General features: G+C 37.1%; 1 protein-coding gene across 2 annotated transcripts in view; it reads right to left on the minus strand.

Annotated features, from left to right (window-relative positions):
* The window catches only part of LOC135107007 (solute carrier family 12 member 9-like), a 43,463-nt gene that overhangs the window by 20,396 nt on the left and 165 nt on the right, over nt 1-22,902 (minus strand). For both annotated transcript variants that reach the window (XM_064016537.1, XM_064016538.1), the window contains exons 1-7: nt 22,863-22,902; nt 2,918-3,089; nt 2,477-2,611; nt 1,883-2,017; nt 1,210-1,406; nt 788-1,022; nt 342-521 (exon numbers count right to left, since the gene is read on the minus strand). The exon at nt 22,863-22,902 is cut by the window's right edge. In XM_064016537.1, the coding sequence (XP_063872607.1) occupies nt 342-521; nt 788-1,022; nt 1,210-1,406; nt 1,883-2,017; nt 2,477-2,611; nt 2,918-3,089; nt 22,863-22,902 (1,094 nt within the window). The remainder of the gene's footprint in view (nt 1-341; nt 522-787; nt 1,023-1,209; nt 1,407-1,882; nt 2,018-2,476; nt 2,612-2,917; nt 3,090-22,862) is intronic.

The raw sequence follows: 22,902 nt of genomic DNA on the forward strand, positions 1-22,902 counted from the left end.
ATAATAAAATTAGCATGAAGGAAGCTTTATCAAAGGTGCAATGACAGAGTCAGTTAATAATTGATTCAATGTATGGGATATTGGAAACTGTATAATGTCAAAGTGTACATTTTGTAAAACCTCATTAAAATTTGGTATAGAAGTTTAGGTTTATAAATTTACTTCATTTAAATTTTGAAGTCTTACTCAATATTTTCATTATTCTGCTTTCTATAACATGCCAACATTTTTGTTGCAAAGATGGCCAGTTGTATGAAAAATTACCATTTATTAATTACTATACCTATTCTACATTACAGTTGTAAAGCTAACATACTAAAATGTAAACATTCAAGACTTACCAATCGTAATAAAAGGCTTCCATAAACTGATCCCCATCATAAATATGTAATTATTTGTCAAGAGGAATCTCTCTGTTGTAGCAGCCGTCAAAACAAATAAAAGCAGATATGTAGCAAAAGTAAAGAGAACAGCAATAAGAGTTCCCCTTGGAATGCTTCTCCCTGGATCCTTCATTTCTCCTGAAAGAGACATGAGTGAAATGTAAGTCATAAACATCTTCAGTAATATGATTTTTTTTTTTATGAAACCTTAAAGCTTTCATCCTATGAATGCTAGAAAATATTCTTCCAGATCAAATTGACAAATACAATGACAGTAATGGCTAGTTATGGAAAAAAAGACTAAGGTTGTCAATGCTTGGTTCAATTTTTTAAGATGGAGCTGTGGATGATTACAATTGTTTATTCACAATAAGAGTCACTACATAAATAAAAGGTAATCTCACCAGACATATTGGCTCCAGCCATGATGCCTGTGACACCGCTGAACAAAACTCCAAAGGTCATGGCAAAATTCACTGATATACAAGTGGAATAATTCTCATCATCATCACAGTTGGTGTAATCATGAGAATAATTGATATATAAATTATTCCTTAGAGTTTTGGCTGAAAACCCAGTGTATGTGCCATTCAGAGGATGGGTGTCATTTACTATGGGATTTGAAGATGGAATAGGAACCTGAAATGCAGAGAATAACTTCTGTATTACATAATGTCATTGTAATCTCTACATGTTTGCACCACTCTCAGAAAAAAAAAAAAATCAGAGGGAACATCTACAAATATAATTTTTACTTCTATTCCTTATCATATATCACATAAAGCAGTAAATATTCAAATATCAAAATATAGTGAAAAGAACTTACTGATATTGCATCATGTTCAACTAAATAACTGAGAATGACAGAACCAGTGCAGATAAGGACAACGGCATAAATCACGACAGTAAGCTTTGCAAATAATCCAGCTCCAATAAGGCACACCAACATGTTGAAGACATTCACTGCTGATCCATAGCCAAATTGATACCATTTTCCATCCAGCAAGAACTGTGCTAAACTCCCTGAAAAAAGAAGTGAGAGAAAATTATAACTTCCAGTAACAGAAATGCCATGATAAAATTACACAAAATTTGCAAATAATTTACAAAAATAAGTCATCCTCATTACTAGCATTAGGGCATTTTTTCTCACACTGGGTGTAGCAAGTAAGATCATTGTAATGAAAGCAGCAGCTAGCACACACAAGATTAAAGCTACATGAGAAAACATGAATAAAAGTATACCAAACTAAATTGATTGTCATTTGTTATTGCAAGATAAACATCAGTTCAGTTTCAAGCTGAGACAAAAATTATTGAATATTATGAACTCAGCAACAATATCCATCATGATTCAAACTACAAACTTTCATTCCAATATTGTAAGAAAATTTTATATTTTCAAAACCAAGTTTGAACATTCCATATTCATAAATAAACCATTCAGATACTTCTATAATTGCATAATGTATGCAAGTTTTGGTACAGTTAAGACTTACCACTTTCACCAAAATTATCCACCAAGCCTTCAACACACCCAGTGGTATACAGGGCACTGCTAAACACATTTGCAAAGAAGAATAATATTCCAATTGCTCCACCAAATTCTGGACCAAGGGTTCGGCTGATCATATCTGTAACTCATTAAGGAAGTTTGCTTTTCATCACTGCACTGTTCATCTTAAAAAAATCCGAGTTAAATGCTGTAATTTCAAAATCATAAAAAAATCATATGCATATCAAACTTCTACAGAAATCTTACAAGTTATTTGTGGTTAATTATCCAAGGCCACTAAGAGCAGAATTCCTAAGTTTGTCTCAGAAAAAAGGCCTAAAGCTCTCTCTCTCTCTCTCTCTCTGAAGTGCCAATAGTTTCTAAAGACTTTACTCCACTTCCCACTTCAATCTTGATGTTCATTTTCTTTTTTTCAAGTCAACTCCATTCACAAAGTCAATTACTTGGTAAAGCATTATTTTTCTGGAATAACCTATAGTATTACTACTTTATGCATTGCCTTTTATTTTTAACCATCTTTTTTAAAATGAAATTTGAAGGTAATCTGGCAGGTGCAATAAAGAGTAATAAAGGATACAGTATGCTCCTCCTCCCTCAACAGCACCATTGGTAGAGATGGCACAGATAGAGAGGATGGTGAAAAGCAATATTGCGTAGGCGAGGGTCAAGGATCCACATGCCACCAGCAATCCCAAGTTCCCCACAATGAAACCTGAAATTGAATAAACAACAGAGTGAGCACAAGAAAGAAATTAATAAGGTATATATATATATATATATATATATATATATATATATATATATATATATATATATATATATATATATATATATATATATATATATATATATATATATATATATATATATATATATATTAAGTTTGTTTAGATGCTAAATTAAAAAAAAAACATAGGTGTAGTTTGATACAAAAATAAACTCAAGTGCCATCCAAAAAAATACATAATATGGAATCCCACAAAGTACACATACTGCCAACAAAAAGTAATGTACTTACCCACACGCAAAAAGAGGAGAGAGCTGAACTGGGACAGACACACAGGAGCAAACACGCCTCCAAAGGTGCCAAGAGTGCGCTTTGGATTTGATCCTTCTGAGCCATTGCTGGATATGTCACGCCCACTCAGGCTCCGGAAAAGTCTTCTTTGAGATAAGAGTGGCGCTTTCTCCTGCAAAATTACATGAATCACATTATACAGAGCCATCTAGAATAGTTATTTCTAAAATATTCAAACAATATCTACAGTATAAATAAAAAAACTATGGCCAAACAAATATTATGAGAGCCACTGATCAAACCTTTAACTGCAATGAATATTTGAATCTATCAATTAGACACATGAATTAAGATGAATATTCACTTCCATATTCATATTCAAACATATAATCACTTTGATCTGTATAATGTACACTGATATATGTACACGTCTTCTGCATTTGTAACATGAACACATTTTGGTGTTGAAGGCATTGAGTCTTTGAAAAGATATTCAGTGTGCTTACTTGGATTTGAAAAGATCATTTGATAAACTAGCACATAAGAGGTTGCTATGGAAATTAGAATATATGAGAGGCCTAGATGGGAATGCTTTAAAATGGACTTCCTGAAGGAGACACAAATGAGGACTGCAATGACAGGCTGTGTGTCAGGATGGAGTAGTTTTTTTTTTTAAGTGAATAACCCCACGAATAAGTGTTGGTATCAGTTTTGTTTCTTGCTTACACTTATGGATGGCTAACATCATACACTTTTGTTTGTGGATGAGGCAAAGATTGCAAAGAAGGTGAGAAAGCAAGAAGGGATAATAAGTCCTTACAGTATGATATGGATAAGATTCATACATGATTGGAGACAGAAATGGAATGTGGGCAAAATGGGAGATATTGAAATTCAACAAAAGTATGAAGAAGTTTGTGAAGACCGAAGTAGAAATGGAAGAGGAGAAGAAAGACAGGAGAGGAGAGGAGAGAAAGAGAGAAGAAAAGGAGAAAGAGAGCAAAAAGAGGAAGAGAGGAATAGGGAGATTATTGTGCCTCTGCCATGTCAGCTTCTGATGTGATTCAGTGTCAAGGATTGGTGTCATGCCATGCCATACAGCCAAGTGGATTGAACCAGAAACAGACTTGGGGGTCTGTAGGTACTGGAAGAACCAATGACATCCTCCGTTTCCCTTTGGAAGGAGGGGGACGTAACAAAGTGTGTACCTACAAACTGGGTGATAAGATAATAAACAGAGAAAGTGAATGGAATGATCTTGCAAGGATGATTCATTATGACTTATCACCTGGAAAATAAATTAATAAGATAATGAATGCCACTTATACACTGTTGACATATATCAGACTAGCTTTTGCACACACACTGGTGAAGAAATGATGACAAGAAAATAGTATGCCATGATTTGTTCGAGACTGGCACATTGTCCCTAGTCTGGTTGTTTTATCAATATTATGAAGAAGAGATGGTTAAATTTGGTTTGACATCACGGGAAGAGAGAAGAAAGTGGATGACTGATACCAGTGTAAAAAGCAATGATAGAAATGGAATAATTTGACAAAAGAACGTAAGTTTGTGAAAGATATGGCAAATACAAGTAGCTATGATAAGCTGCAGCAATGTTTCAAGGACACAAAACGTTATTTTTCTTTCCTCTATCAGTGTGTTGATAAGGGAGATGATGAGGATAAGGGCAAGGCTAAGAGAATTCATACGTTTCGAGTATAGTATTAATAGACCAAATGAGATAAAAATATAATCCCTCAAATGTAATTCCCTATATGTATATCACAACTGAAAACTGGTGCAGGAATAAACACTCACTCACTCACTCACTCACTCACTCACTCACTCACTCACTCTCTCTCTCTCTCTCTCTCTCTCTCTCTCTCTCTCTCTCTCTAATGGTATAGTGGCGTTTTCTCCTGCAAAAATTATACACACACACACACACACACACACACACACACACACATATATATATATACGAGTATATATATATATATATATATATATATATATATATATATATATATATATATATATATATATATATATATATATATATATATATATATATATATATATATATATACTATGGCCAAACAAATATGTTTCAGTAAAGTGATAGACATTTGCTCAACTGTCTCATGTACAGGCTGAAAGAGGAGCTCTCGCCACGATTGTTCGGTTTTCAGCCAGAGAAACACACACCACTGCCTCGTGGAGCTGTATTCTCGCCTCTTCTCCAACAGTGTAGAAGCATTTATAGATCTTCAGAGTGCGTTTGACGTTGTCAACAGACATTACCCTGGGTCAACAGGTCGATTTTGGTATAAATGGAAATGCATATAATGGATACGAGGATATTTCCGTCACCTGTTATGCTAACGATATTTGGATTCATTCCAACTCCGCAGAAGATTTATATCGTCAACTCGACTCCTTCGCTACTGCATCCTCTTCGTGTGGTCTCTTTATGCCCAGAAAAAAGCAGAATATTTTCTCTCCGCAGCCCAAGACTGTTTCCTGTATTTTCCATCGGAGATCGTAATGTTCCTCTGTGTATGTCCACCTCGGATCTCTCGAGCCACCCAAGCAGGGTGTGTTCACCCAGTCATCCGAGACCTGATTCTACTAGAGAAGAGCGTCACTCAAGTCACCACCAAAGCGAGCGGTATTTCTATACCGTTGGCCAGAACTCTACGTGACTTTTATATGCTCAATGGTAGACTATCTTTCTCCTGTCTGGAACTTCTAGAAAATTATCAAAACAGAGTAATGCGGTTTATTTTAGGCTGCCCATTGTTAACAATTGTCAACATGCAGACAGAACTTAAGCTTCCTTCCCTCACAGAAAGAATACATAGTAATGTATCATACCTCACTGTTAAATGCTTCTACTCTCCTCAACTCTCCCCTCATTACTCACATGTTACCAGGGCTGCACTTGGCCCTCACTCACGCATACCGCAAATACAGCCTGGAGGTCGCATTCTTATTAGAAATGTATGTTCTCTCCTCAATAGGCTTACTGAGGCAATGTTTGTTCCTGAATCTCTACCCTGACTCGCTTGCATCCCAGCAGTTCACTTCACTCCAACATCGAAGGCGGAACTCTCAGCTCTACAGAAACAACAAGCCTTGGCAGTCATACGAGAAGAGTCCTCATCCATCCCGGTACCTCACCGCGTATTCACCGATGGCTTAGTGCAGCAGGATGGACGGGCGAGGAGAGCAGTCTTCTCCCCTGACATGGATCCAGCAGAGAGGATGGATTGGTCGCAGACTTCCTGACTACTCCAAGCTCAACATTCTGCGAGTTACAGGGAGTCATAGATGCGGTGACACTGCTGTGCCTGAGAGACAGTGGAGTGGTAAACTGACTCAGTCAGCTCTTCAGGCTCTTTTATCTCCACGACCTTTCCAACTTGCAAAACAAATCTTAGCCTTACTTCCAGAGGCAAGAGATCGATCTTTACTTATCACCTTTCTTTGGATACCTTCACATGTAGGTCTCTCCCACAGTGACAGTGGACGGACTGGCAAAGGCACTCCGTCACCTGGGGCCCCGTGGTAACGCACTGCCACTCTCACCACACTGCCACTGCTGGATGATCAAGTTGGCCGCTCTGCGATCTACGGACAGGTGCAGGATCAGCCATACACCTCGCAGTACATCCATACAACACTACGACACCAATCGCACCCACAGTTACAAGTACCGTCGTCAAGGCGTCATGATCCGCAGTCACAACGTTGTGACGGCAAGCATCAGACTGGGTCACTGGCCGATGTAGCAAGTCTGGAGACTGGAGGGAGAACTACACTTTACCACATGCACATACACTCTTCTGCAATACTTTAGACCACTACTGTCTTCACTGTCCTGCTGTTCGTGACATGCTTTTAAGCATGAAAAAAAAATCTCTCTCTCTCTCTCTCTCTCTCTCTCTCTCTCTCTCTCTCTCTCTCTCTCTCTCTCTCTCTCTCTCTCTCTCTCTCTGTGTGTGTGTGTGTGTGTGTGTGTGTGTGTGTGTGTGAAGTAGAGTTCAAACACTGCACGAGTTACTTACTCAGTTTTATTTACAAACCTTTATAAAACCTTATGAGTAATGAATTTATTGAGTAGTTTTCACAATGAACTTTTTTTTTTTTTCAAAACAAAATACCGAGGAAAATGATACGAGGTGGTCTCACAGGTGGCCCAGTGTCACCATGGATGATCGGTACTTCCCTTGATTGTTACACATGCACTGCCGATTCTTACTTACATTATTTACCTCAGTTAAGGTCTTATACAATAGATAATTTTAATTGACACCATCAGCAGTGACTGTATATAAAACATTAATCGATATTGTGTACAACAGAATGTATAATAAAAAGAAATAATAATGAATTTGATGTAAACATGGATAGTTATTATCTGATCAGTTATCACATCTATAGTGAAGTAGACTAACTCATCCTACAAAGACAAATCTGGATATAACGGTGTAAGCTAGGAATAAATAAAACGAGTAATAAGCGAAACGCCTAATTATTTCCAATAATAGATTGCATGACGGCAGGCTTCCTCCCTCACAAATTTGCGTAGCGATCGTTCCCTCTCATCATCTCAAGGATTTGTGATGCTAGACCTTATGAAGCGGATCAAGCAAGTATGTATGCAAGTCTAGCTAACAGAAACTGCGAAGAGGAAAGCGTCGTACAACATTCCATTTATATATTAAACCGAGATCGCCCTGCGTCAAAGTATAGTGTAGATCAGCGGAGCAAATGTATTATAATCTTTGCTTAGGAAACGTTGCAACGTAAACTACATCTTCATAACATGAAATGCTCCTACAAGCTACAGCAGAGACGCACTCAAAGATAATGAAAACAATAATGTTATTTTTTTTTTCTTTTTTATTTGCGCTGATCTTTCACCCATAAGATTTTAATATGTACGGCATTGCAGTTTCCGCTAAAGCAAATACCAGAAATGCCCCGCACAAACTGTGTGTGCAGTTGCGCCTTCATTGTTGAATGGTTCCAGAATGGGTGTGGTACCGGTCTGCGTTTATGGTGTCACTGAAGAAAATTGGCCCAATGATACGTGTGCCACTTAAAAGCCACATCATACTCTGATCTTTCGATTGTGCAGAGGCATTTCTTGAAACTCGTGTGAGTCTTCACTGCTCTACAGACAAGTGTTTTAACTGTACTTGCATACATTTTTCAGTGCACAGTACCGTCTCGCATACCCTGTTGTATTAATATCAATCATATGCATTATGCTCCCATCAAAAACACTGGCAAAATCCTCATATAATGCAAGATACAACATGCATGGTACAATGACCCAAGCTGACGGGCAGTTCTACCCCAAAATAGCATCTGGCAACCCATATCAATACTCCCGCTTCCAACAACAGTGGACATTCCTTTCCTGTATGCTTTCCTCAGTCTATCAATCCACTCCCATCCCAATACGTATCTCATGACCCTCCTCCACTCCTCACTCCAAGACAAGACATCTTTTTTTTAACAAGAATTTTTTTGTGTGTGTGAAATTGAGCAAATCACATAACTCCTCATGACTGCAGTAACAATAAGAACCATTGTATTGATTCTTTCACTCACCGACTCAAGGTTGCATCTCTAACTATTTTTCTACCATAATTTCCATGGTTACTGCTCTTTCGAACTTGCTAAATGCATGCCTCCGCCACCTCCCACGACTTTGCTGCCCAACTTCCTACTTATTCCCATCCCTATTCTGTCCACCACACTAATGGATGAGTTAACCAGTATCTGAACTCTTTGATTCTCTCAGCCCATTTACAGGTTACCTATGGAACTCTCCTCCTATTTCTGTATTTCTTCCTGCCCACGAGTGAATTGCTATAGAAGGAGTAACGGGGTTTCTTTCAATATTATTACTGCTCTCGGTTGTTCCTTTTTTTTTTTCTGTAAGTACGGCACTATTTTTTAACCGGCTTTTTTTTTCTTTTTTTTTTACTCATGCAACTCACTTGTTGGGAATGGTGATGTAGTATGTATTTCACAACTTATATACTGCATATCACTCCATGGGTGCTATTGTAGATAAATCAATGTTCTCACAGCTCCCAACCTTCCCACCTAAAAGCTTCTAACACAAGTATATTAAACAGACAGGATCATAAACACAGCTCCTTGGCTTCTAGTGAAATAAAGTTAACTGTTCATAAAAACAGAAGCAGAAACTTAGGAAATTACAAAGAGCAAACAGTTTTTATTTTCTTCACTGGAATAAGTAATAAATAACTGGGGGCACTGAAAACTAAAAGTAATAGCGAGAGAGATAGATAGATAGATAGATAGAGAGAGAGAGAGAGAGAGAGAGAGAGAGAGAGAGAGAGAGAGAGAGAGAGAGAGAGAGAGAGAGAGAGAGAGAGAGAGAGAGAGAGAGAGATGGGGGCACTGAAAACTAAAAGTAATAGAGAGAGAGAGAGAGAGAGAGAGAGAGAGAGAGAGAGAGAGAGAGAGAGAGAGAGAGAGAGAGAGAGAGAGAGAGAGAGAGAGAGAGGAAAGTGAATAAAGAGGTAAAGCGAGAGGGAGGGAGAGAGAGTGGGCATACGTATGTAACACACAACTCCTCTTCAGTGGTGTATTCAAGCTTTTTTTTACGTCTTCGCTTCAAGTTTCTCACATGATCTCTCTCTCTCTCTCTCTCTCTCTCTCTCTCTCTCTCTCTCTCTCTCTCTCTCTCTCTCTGGCTTAAATTCTGACAAAGACGCGATGGAAACCGTGACATTGTGATATTTCCTAGAACACAGCAATTTCTGTCTTCAGTGCTTGAGTCAAGGCCACGTTCATACGCCATCCTCACAACCGACTTTATTACTGTGCATGGGATGGGCCAGATTCTCGACATGCCGCAGCTATACTACAAAAAATAGATAAATAAATAAATAAATAAATAAATAAACAAATAAATAAGTAAATAAATAAATAGATAAATAAATAAATAAAATAAAAAAAATAAACATTAACTCACACAAGACGGATTACATTGCTAAAAAGTATTAACAACATCTCTCTCTCTCTCTCTCTCTCTCTCTCTCTCTCTCTCTCTCTCTCTCTCTCTCTCTCTCTCTCGCTCTCTCTCTCTCTCTCTCTCTCTCAATGGCATGTCAGTACAGTTTGTGAAAGTATCATTTTTACATGGTCGAAATTTCGTTATAATTTTACATGTGGTTGTCTGTGAGTCTTCATGCCAAACAGAACCAATGATCTCGCGTCCAGAACAGAGATAACTAGTGATATATAAAAATAGATGCATATAAAAGTACAGCATCCATAGACAATGCTGGTGTATCGATTCAACAATTTTCAGCCGTTCGAAAAGAAAAAGATCACCCAGCAGATCCCGATCGCCAAAAACGTTTGTTTAAGGTCACCAAAATGAATCAGTACTTAATGTCCGGAGGAGTACAACGCTGCAGATGGCTGCTTGATCCCCCTAAACCCAACACTGCGTAGGATGGATTTCCTGCCATTTCTTCAACACAGGTTTTTAGATGACACAGTCGCCAAAACTGGAACTACAGTGGTCATAATACGAGTAATGAAAAATAAATAAATTTAAAAAAATACGAAAACAACCACTACAGTAACTACTCTGCTACACTAGTTTTCGTAAAATTCGTCACCGAAAGTTCGTTTCTAACGATGAAAATGCACGTTAGATTTAAATGGAAGGAACGCGTTACAAAGAAATGATGGTATGAAGGAAACACTCCCTGTGTAACGGTGCGGCACTCACCTCTTTTAGGCCTGGAGGAGGACGTAGTTCTCTCTCTCTCTCTCTCTCCTCTCTCTCTCTCCTCTCTCTCTCTCTCTCTCTCTCTCTCTCTCTCTCTCTGATGCTGGATCATGAGATGCTTCCTTGTCGGGAGAGCCTTCTATTGTCTGATCTAAATGCGACTGTATATTCAACATGTTGTTTACCCCATCTTTTCACATTATTTGTAATTTGGTGTTTTGGCGTGTGGCCACGTTGCGGTGTCATGAAATATGGAATTCTATAAACTCAGTGATTCCATAATGAAATAATTACAGCCACATGTGAAACACGTTCATTATTTTAAATCTTACATAATTAGGCTTAACCATTATCATCATACACGTTCAAAATATTATGATTATTCTATCAAAGCCATGCAGTGTATGAACATTTTTAAACCACATATAGTGCATATATATATACAAACAAAACTAGCACTAAATTTTTTTGCGTCTACAGGATGTGAATCATTACAGTGCTCACGTTGGCGTGTCGGATATACACACTCATGCACGCTGGCGCGGGGTGAGGTGGAGGCTCACTCATGGCCTTGGCCTCGGGGAGAGAGAGAGAGAGAGAGAGAGAGAGAGAGAGAGAGAGAGAGAGAGAGAGAGAGAGAGAGAGAGAGAGAGAGAGAGAGAGAGAGAGAGAGAGAGAGAGAGAGAGAGAGAGAGAGAGAGCTGCTATCTGTTTCCGGTTGTGGAGAGTCACTTCCACACACTGCTTGCTCTTTCAAACAACTTTTCCGAGGAATACCTTCAGTTAATTCTAGGCATCAATAAACTATTGAAAGAATAGTCTTCCATTGATGACAGGCTACCTATACTTCAACGTTTTTGGTAAATAAATCTGTTAATTCGTCGCTTGGGGTCAAACGGCCAGCAATTCCTTATTTGAACCGGGTAGTGCTGTCTGCTCCTTCATCTTTTTTTCAACTCTAAGAGTTGAAAAAAAGATGAAGGAGCTTGTAGGTGTGACTTGTAGAATTGGAGGGAAGTTCGGCGTCTGCTTACAAGGCTTGTAAGCAGACGCCGAACTTCCCTCCAATTCTACAAGTCACACCTACAAGCCTATACAGCTGCACTGTATTATCATGTGGCGCACCGTACGTATGGAATAGGAAGGTCTATACCAACTATGGATTACCTACGACATCCACTGGGTTCACAGCGAAGCTTGCACCCACACTCTGCACAACAAGGGCACAACCGCCAGTTAAGTGACGATAATAATGTTTCAGATTTCGCGCCCTAAATACTAGTCTCTGTACACCTGAACGACTAAAAAAGCTGCCACATATTTTCAATTTTCGTGGCTGGCAGCAAATGTGTTTGGATATATTTCTTCCACCCACTCCCTTCATTATTTTCGCATATATATATATATATATATATATATATATATATATATATATATATATATATATATATATATATATATATATATATATATATATATATATATATATATATATATATATATTCCTACCACTCGTTCCCTTCCTGTCCAGTTCACATTCTCCATATCTTCCCTTCTTATTACAAATCACAAAAGAATTCCCTTGTTTTTTTTCCTAATCTTTATAAAAAATCACATTCCTATATCTCATATTCCTGATATAACCTTCAATTCTTCCTTTCTTTATGTCCATGGTATTTTCAGCAGCTTGTGCCAACAGTGCTACACATCAGCTGTCTTCAATTCCATTTTTTTTTTTTTTTTTTTTTGCTTACACTTCAACCTTAACACCAAAATACGAGCATGGACACTAATCATACAAAGGTTTTGACCATATTCCCTCTTGCCTCTAGGATGAAAAACAAATATAAGAATAAACCCCTCAATAACTTCCACCTGTTGAATGTAGTCGAGATAAGATCCTGAAAGGTTTTGGACTACAGAACTAAGCCTTTCCATTCCTTCAAAAGATCATCTCGCTATAAAGAGAATTGTGGGGGATAAAGCTTACACCCAGTCTCACGCTCGCATCCTGGCTAGCATTCTTAAACACTGAGCTTCCATTATGTTGGTTTTCAAAGATCACAGAGATTAGTTGGTTTCTCACGCTTTTTTTTTTTTTTCACGGTGCAGAATCCCTGTTAAACTATCACTAGGATCGTGAAAACACACCTTAAAACCATAATAACATCCACAGGAACCAGACTGTTAAAAGTAATCAGGTAAGGTATCGAAACGTTTGAGACAACGGGTCCTTATTTCTGTTCATTCGCTTCATTATGCTACGTCATTGTCTCGCTGCTTTCTACTTCCAATATAAATCGTATAGTAGATTCAAGTATTTCCCATTCACACCCAGCTCAGCTATTTGCTTCTGCATATGAATAACTTTTTTTTTTCTATCAAATTCCTCGTAGGCTACAATATAACGACATAAACCTCGCTACAATCTCCATACTTACTCATTTCTCAATCTACTTCAATGTCTTTTGGTTTTGCTATCTTCCCTTGGATATTTTTTTTAGATCTCACTTTCCTTAACGCCACCATCACATTAAAGTAATTACCACAACTTGCCCCTGGTTTTATACTCAAAATATCCATAACTATGGCAGACATATATCCTTATGTCTACAATATATATATATATATATATATATATATATATATATATATATATATATATATATATATATATATATATATATATATATATATATATATATATATATATAAGCAGAATCAACTACAAGTCTTATATAATTATGTTTCTATAAGGTGTGTGTGTGTGTGTGTGTGTTTTTTTTTTTGCACGTATAATTGAGGTAATGGTAATGATGATTGATATACAAAATTACAAGTATAATTTTCGATGATTTACTGAAACAAGGTCAACGGATTTTGAAGAGCGCCATTTTAATTGCCAATTTAATTTCGTCTTATTGGATTAGATAAGGTGAGTGTCAATGCCAAATAATTAAGAGATCTATCCATTTCGAGATATTTTACATTCTGAGACTGAAGGAAATCATGATAAATACTTGTTTTTAATATTACAATACAGAGCGGTAAAAATGTGACCCGGTACACATCATCTATTTCCATTAATACAACGAATTATTCACTCTTTCAGTAGATTATATTTCGCATTCACGGAAAAAAAAATTTCATCCTGGAACATATATACAGTATTCGTGACGGTCAAGGAGTACAACGGATCCACAGATGCAGAGCAATGACTGGCAGTGGGATGCGTGACTAGAGTGAGTGGCGGCAGGGGCGATTTATCATTTCCCTCGCCTGTCATGAGAGTCTCTTGGTCGGTTACGAAGTCTAAAATACGTCTGCCTAAAATACGCCAACACATAGGATGAAATATATGAAAAAAAAATAAAATAAACAAATAAAATAAAATAAATAAATAATAAATAAATAAATAAATAGCCTATGTGCTTTACACTTTCTAGACTGGCTCAGTATGGACAGCCTAAGTGACTGAAAGAATGTATCAGTGCGGTCATAAAGAACAAAACCTTGATGCAACGCTCTGTCATTTCACCTTGCTCTGGTTCCCATCTTCTCTCGTCATTGTTCAAACATGACCTGCCTTAGGTCTTCCTCTCCTTGATCTTTCAGGTTCCCATTCGACTGCTTGGGATAAAATCCGGTCTGGCACCGAACGCAATGTATCACAGCCACCGCCATCTTTCTTTTATCATGAAGAGGTCTATTTGTGGAATTTTTGCAGCCTCTCTGGCATCTGAATTGTGAACTGTCCTGCCATCTTATCCCCATACGATGTCAGGACAGTCTGCAATTCTGAACACCAGGAAAATTATGCTCGTCCATTTCCATCATCACTCGACGTTCCTCTCTCAGTATTCATGTGCATTTCCTTGGTGCCTTATTGGTCATTCGTTCATTACCAGATCAAATACATGTAATATCACAATTAGTTTTCATGTATATCAGGAATGGCAGGAAGATAAATGTGTCTTCATAACACAACTATCATGATTAGTATGATAACACTGCTTGTCCTTAATCGACATTCCAAATAGCCCTTACTCAGTGGACTGGTAAGCTGGTGTTCTTCCAAGAATCGCTGCTATTTTAAGAGAGTGAGGCGAAACGCATTGACAATTCAGTATGTAGTGATACGTTATTATCACCATTTCGAGGCAGATTGTACTCGAACACAACAGAAAGTATATTCCTCCATACATCACGAAAAACTCATTTACTTTATGGAAAATTTATTACTTATGAAACACATGCAAAACAAGTGTACCTACCAATCCATTCCGGGAATACCACCACCTAAATCAATATTCTGCGATACACCCCCGCAAATAAACTCCCACAGATGTACGTATATACCTGAAAACATCCATGAGCCAACACGACTAGGCAGGCTGTGAGAACGTCCTGAGTGTACCATGACTCATTCCTGAGTGACCAACAAGCATGTGGCGTGTCCCTTGGCGTGAAACAAAGCCCCTTGTTTTGATACGTACGGATCATAGTAGTAGTAGTAGTAGTAGTAGTAGTAGTAGTAGTAGTAGTAGTAGTAGTAGTAGTAGTAGTAGTAGTAGTAGTAGTAGTAATAATAATAATAATAATAATAATAATAATAATAATAATAATAATAATAATAATAATAACAATAATAACAAAAACAACAATAGTCGTATGTAAAACCAGTGAGACTGAGCCACTGCCCTCTAGAACCCAATGCTGCTAATCCCAAACAAATGTATGTACGTAAGCATACACGGCGGCCTCTGAAAAGGATTCCCATTCTACAGCTCAAACAATATATATATATATATATATATATATATATATATATATATATATATATATATATATATATATATATATATATATATATATATATATATATATATATATATATATATATATATATATATATATATAAAATGAGGGACACCGGCCAAAAAAAGCCCCCCCCAAAAAAAAAAAAAACCTGACTTTAGCTTTGTCAGACGCAGATGAATGCAACACCAACAGTTAAGCGTTAACAAGCTAGCATGCAACTGCTTCATGTTACACTCTCTCTCTCTCTCTCTCTCTCTCTCTCTCTCTCTCTCTCTCTCTCTCTCTCTCTCTCTCTCTCTCTCTCTGCAGAACAACTAATTAATTGTCTTCGCACACCATGAGTTCTAGAAACCCTTTAAAATGTTAAAATCAACCTTTTTCATTAACATTCATCCTCATCCTCAACATGAAAATATCATAACTGCTGCAGTCTCTTTACAATAATGCAATCTCTTTTCACAAGTTGCATTCACAATAGGCCACCACATAAAAAGAAATCTTCACACGTAAAACATGATGCAATAATTATATTGTAACGTCAGTGATTCAATACAACTAATGAAGATGGCTAACTTTTCATAAGCCATTGTAAGCATAAGAGCAAAGGCGACTTTTCTCACTTTTGGTAATAGTAATAAATATCTAAAATTATGTTCACTTCAATTAGCTCAACCCACTTTTACCTCCTCAGCTTCTCTTACCGCAAATAAAACAAACTGAGAAGAGTGCAGACTATTACCTGCGTACTTGGGTCGTGGAAAATCACACGAGTTTCACCATTAACGTAGAGAAACAAGTAACTCCCTGTTCCTCTATCAGTGTTATCAGACAATTAATTACTCGGTTTGGTGACGGCGTGTCTAACCAGACTGAGACCATAGTCGCGATATAGTTCTCGCTTGCGTATTACGTTCCTCATTTTTACAAAGGGATGAAGTGTGATGCTAAATACATTATAAATATATTATATCGACTATTCTCGACAGGGTCTTGTGGGAGTTAACGAGATTATTATTTTTTAATCTAATTATATATATATATATATATATATATATATATATATATATATATATATATATATATATATATATATATATATATATATATATATACACACACACACACACACACACACACACACACACAGTCATACCCCGCGATTCGAACATCCTTCAATTCGAATAACTTCCAATTCGACCAGGATTGGCGAACAAATTTTGTCCTCCAATTCGATCGCGGTCCTCCGATTCGAACACAAAAGCCGGTTCAAGCGACGCCATTCGGACCGTCAGTCAAGCAACTACTTAAACTACTATACTACTATCGTCCACGCAAGTTAATGTATTACCTATTAATCATTTAATTTATTGGTATGCTGTCAGTGAGGCTGATAATACGATAAATACCAAATGTATACTATCGTCTATAGTGGTAACAGATTACTGAACCAAGGTCGTTGACTGAGCTGGTGGGTGGCATAGGTGGGTAAAGCACAAAGTCTCTCTCTCTCTCTCTCTCTCTCTCTCTCTCTCTCTCTCTTACATTAATTTGAATGGGATAAATTGCTTCTCAATTCGAACATTCCCAATCCGAACAGTTCAAAAGAACCAATTAAGTTCGAATAACGAGGTATTACTGTGTGTGTGTGTGTGTATATATATATATATATATATATATATATATATATATATATATATATATATATATATATATATATATATATATATATATATATATATATATCTGTTATTCTAATAATACTGACAGGGATTCTGCACCATCAACGAGAAAGCCATTAATGAAAACCCGTATGATCATCTCTGTGACCTTTGAAAATAGCCTCATTATTCGCTAAGCTTTTGCGCTCTTCACCAGCAAGCAGTCACCAAGGCAGTATCATGTTACGTGTTATGAGGTAGGTTACCACCATGCCTACGTAGCGTTAGTTTGTCAATAAACATGAATACACGAAACTTCACGATATTCGTCCCAAATTTTCGGCATGACGCTGGATAACATGTCGTTGAAGTCTCCCCTTGCCTTCTCCAATAGCTGCGACCTTAGATATTCCACCTGTCACTCGCTATACTCCACATACTACATGTACATATTAAGAGTAATTTGCTATCGTGAATATGCGCAAGAATAAATGCACCAACATCATAAATGAAGGAATCATCAGGTTTTAATACGATGACCCTTCTATAGTCTAGTGCTCAAAGAACACAGAGGAAGAGTACACATGTTCCTTTTTCCTCTCCACTGAACAATATATCATACTAGAATACAATGGTAATAAGTCATTGTGCCCGTTTTGTCCAGTGATTGCTTTGACGACTGTCAAGATCATATCGCTTAAGTGTCTGTAATGATCCGACTTTTTTTTTTTTCTTTCTACATCACTTATTCGTAGCTTCATATTAATGAGATTTTCACTCTGGTGTTTGTATTTACGCAGATTCTGAGGATATGATATTTAATGCAAGTACTCGTCACATACATGTACAATATTGTCACTGAATCCTTTATCATATATGCATGCACGTAGGTACATGCTCAATTCGAAATGTAATGGTAAAAATATTGAAATAGGAATGAGAGGGATTACAGAAACGAGTAGTAATAAGGACAGGAACCAAACCAAACATTATAAAGATTTGTGTTTATAATTATATATTTGTCAGACAAACAGTAATAGCATCCAACGTTATCAGCTCGCACCAGTAACATAGCTTTAAAATAACACCGCTTCTTAAAGACTGTCCTTCCCCCCCCACCCCCCCGTTTCCTCCCTGTAACAAAATCAACATCCGGTTACGGTAGTCATCCGCCTTGTTTTCTACTCCTGATTCATGATGTGATGAACTTAGTATTACTACTCGTCCCCAACGAGATAAATGTAGCAGGCCTACCACCAGCTACATTTACAGAAGGGATAGGAGAGTGACGAGGAAATGCTATCTCCTCTGTGGTTATCACATGAGGAGGCTAGGAGTAATTTGATATGTGTTTGTGTTAATTATTTACTGGTTGATGCTGAGCCTGTTGAATACTCACTACAATAGGTGTACTGACTCAAAAGGAAAACCTGCAACAAGAGTCTGGTCTTGTTTTTTCTCTCTTTTATCATACTGTATATCCTGTTCTGTCACCTTTACCCACTTTATCAGTGTTGCACTAAACCATAGTCACTAGTCCACAGTTCATTCCCATTCTCCTTCCACATACATTTTCATTATTTTCACCATTTTACTAATATCACATCCACCTTTTCAACTTTCTGGATTCTGCAAATCAGATTTTTGTTTAAAAATTTGGTGTCAGAGTTATTATGACACGTCAAAAGTTTTATTCTCTACCCCCATGCTCACTCTCCTCCCTACCCTATTCTTCCACACCAAGGTGATTTTACTATTTTTCTTTATTGTTGTTATCCCTGCTGCCTCCTTCCTTCATTATTTTTTACTACATGAATTGAAATCAAACTGTTCACATGCTGCATTTTTTTTTTTTTTCATGTAGCCTTATTTATTTATTTTTTTATTTATTTTTTTCACCTTAGTTCTTGTAATATATGGATCTGCAAAATAAACTTATCTTTTCTTCTAAAAATATATCTTTACTAATGCTCACAATAACATGTTATTTACCTCTATCTAAACACCACTCATTTCATTAAACAAATTTGAGGGTTCCACTCTCAGCAATCAAAACATTTCTATCTGCAAGCAGAACAATAGTGTACCAAGTCTCCATTCTATTATACTGTGATTCATTTATATACTTTACATGATTTTCACTAATTTCTTTACTTACACTTCTTACTATCATGAAATGAAAGCGCATCCATAGAGGATCAGGTTTCGAGGCAAAATATATACAAAACTACTTTTAGTTGAAAATGATTTGAGACCACACCACTGGAGGTGTAGATGACACCATTGATTAGGTTAGAAATCTATCTCAATACATGTACTGGTACATTACTGAAGACTTTTTTTCTTTTCTTTTCTTTTCCAGAGTAGATAAGTTTTACCTAGCACTTGGATCAGCAACAGTTCTGAATGAATAAGAACAGCATCCTCGGGATACACTAAGTCATTATCAAGCTTGGTGGAAACTTTAATTTTCTATGTTTCTCGAACATGCTAGTGTGACATCTCATGTTTCACAATGAGAAATTTATGCAATGAGAGAATGCCAGGTAATCAAAGCCCTAGACAAGACTCTAACATACATCATATCTTACTAGTCAAGTCATAATGATATTGTAGTATTGAGTCAATCTGGACTATCATGTATACCATTATGTGGCAGGATATACATATTCTTCAAAGGGAGATCTTCAATGTTGTCAGACAGTGTCATGACATGTTTTGAAAGTGATAAATTTATGTAAAGAGATAGGCTACATGAGGGAGTGCCTGAGAATCACACCCTAACAGGATATTCATTATATACATGACATCTTATCAACTGAGGTACAATGATCAACATGGTCTTAGGAGAGTTTGATTGGCCTTGACTTCTTCTTCTTCATACGACCTTAATCCCACTGTATTGTAGGGTCAGCTGCTCGAGTTATCCTTCTCAATCTGTTTTTATCCATTGCATCATCTTGCACTCCTAGCTTGTTCATATCACTCCTTATTACATATCTCCATCTTATTCTCTGTCTCTCAACCCTCCTTCTCCCCCTAACCTCCACCATCATTGCCTTCCTCACTGGTTCATCCTCTTCTCTCCTTATCACGTATCCAAAATATCTTAGTCGTGCTTCTCTTGCCTTCTCCTTGATATTACATATTCCACACATTCTTATATCTTCACTTTGTCTCCTTTCTAACAGTGAAATGCCAGCCATCCATCTCACCATCCTCATCTCCGTTCTCTCCAGAATGCCTTTCTCTTTCTTCCTTAAATACCATGTCTCTGCACCATACAGAAGTACTGGTCTCAACACACTTCTGTATATCTTCATTCTCAGCTTCAATGGTATTTTCTTATCTAAGGTCACTCCACTCACTTCCCTCCATTTTCCCCATCCAGCTTTTACTCTGTCTAACTGCTTTTTCTGTTCCTCCTTCTTCTGCAATTACTGATCCTAGGTATTTGAACTCTCTTATCTGCTTCAATCTTATGCCATCCTCTGATGTTACATTTATTTCCTCATAACCTTCTCTGTTGCTTACCATTACCTCTGTCTTTTGTGTGCTCACTTTCATTCCCTTTCTCTCCAGGTTGCCTTTCCATAACAAATATCTCTCCTGTAATTCTTCCTCCATATCCACAATGATGACTAGGTCGTCGGCGAACAGCAACTCCCACAAGTCCTCATTGTCTCTCACATCCATCATTATTCGTTGATTGGCCTTGACTGTCCTGCCACTATAATCTAATTTGTCTTCTGTACTAAGGCATAAGGATGTGGGAGTCACAATGCTGACTACTACGATATGGTCTATACTAAGCATCATGCAGTCAACATGGGTGATTAACTTTATTCCCAGTCATGAGGTGTGGGGGCATAGAGTAGAGATGTGTTTTAGTAATTCCACACATCATTAAAAAACAACTAAAAGGGACAAAGCAAAGGGAGTTGAAACTCCTTCCTATTTTTTTTTATTTATTTATTTGTTTTACAATGTGGCATGGTGCAGAAGGGGGAGGGGAAGTCAGTTCTCACTAAATCCTGTTGGAAGACTTGCCTCAGCTATCCACCCTTTAATGAGTAAGACAATGACCTTTATCAATAAATAGAATGCATTCTCCATCCCATCCTAAAATACTGCCTGTGCCACTAGTAAGCAAGTCCATGAAAACTTTTCAAGGAAGAAACCAGAAAGTGTGCATGTCAATGCCAAAGTTTTTACTTCAGCCCCAAAGGTGTATCTATAAAATTTTGTTATATGAATCGTATACAGATTGAAATAACAAAAAAGAAAAAAAGAAAAAATCTTCCAAAATGACATCAGCAAAATAACACTTATAATACTGCAACAAATATGATAGAAAACAAATGTCATATAAAAATTGAAAAATCAGTCCAGTAAAACTCACGGGCACTGAAACAACTAACATTCTATGAGTGTATGGTTTGATCCAGCTCTGATAGAATTCTAATTGTATACTATTTCTGTTATGCTTGTATTTGAACTGTCAAATATTCATAACTTCATCCTAATTCACCTCAATCTAAATACTTAACAAAAAATTTTAATGGATTTCACATTATTTAAGCAATGATTTTTATTACAAATCCATATGTACCATACTCTGAGATAATCTCATCTACCCTCCACAGTCATGGTGCCCTGTGTGAATGTAATGTTTGGGAGGGAAAGACAAAACACAAGGAGAAGCTTTTCAAAACCAAACCTAACAAAGATTTTAAAAACTCCAACTGTAACCAAGGCCACTTTGCCCTTTGTGACACCCAAAAGTAACACTTAGTTTTGTGTGAGTCTCTTATCCATTCAAGTCAAACCAAATACCACAACAATGGAAGGCTTATCAGTGTTAAATCCAACTAATTTATGAACTCATACTCCAACTGGAATTATGCTTGTTACCAAGCTGGGTTGGCCTTAGTGGACAATCTTCAATATCAGTTTCTGCCAATGAACCTTTTTAGTAAAACTTTTCCAGAATTGATGAAATAATGGAACATAACACCTCCATTTATCTGGAGTATTATTCTGAAGAAGTAAAGTAATACACTTTAATTCAGATATTCCTTTAAGGCATATTCCATTAATATAATCATACTTAATTAAATATTAACATTCCTGCATGTTGTGATCTGGACTATCAGATATGCAGATCTGAGCAGTGGCATACAAAAACATTGTATGATTACTTTACAATGCCATGGTGTAGATGATAAGATGAGCTAATCAATTAGATATCATTAATGTACTACCATCACCACCATCGGTATTTATTACCACTTCCAAAGCAACTGCCAGGTACAAAAATATTCATCACCATTTTTGACTAATAAAAGTACAGATGAATGTAGACACTACTGCTAGCTACTGTAAACCTAAATCTCCAAAGGAAAGTTTCTCCAAATCGCGGTTAAACAAACAAAAATTACTGGCCCTGGAATCTGATGGTCACGTATCCACGAATTCTTCACGGCCGCATATACTTTACTTTCTCCTTTCTTTCTCAGCATTTCTGTCACATAAAACTCTTCCATCCTGCCTAAAATATCCATACATTAAAGGAACATTTTCACCTACAGCGAAGTTTAGGCAGTGTGCACCCTACCTAAGTGATTCAACACCCCACCTTTCTATGCACCCTGCCCACCAGCCTCACCTTTCTGTTCACGCCCACCACAGTCTCCGTGTCGCCACCC

The sequence above is a fragment of the Scylla paramamosain genome, chromosome 14, assembly GCF_035594125.1.
Source record: "Scylla paramamosain isolate STU-SP2022 chromosome 14, ASM3559412v1, whole genome shotgun sequence".
NCBI lineage: Eukaryota > Metazoa > Arthropoda > Malacostraca > Decapoda > Portunidae > Scylla > Scylla paramamosain.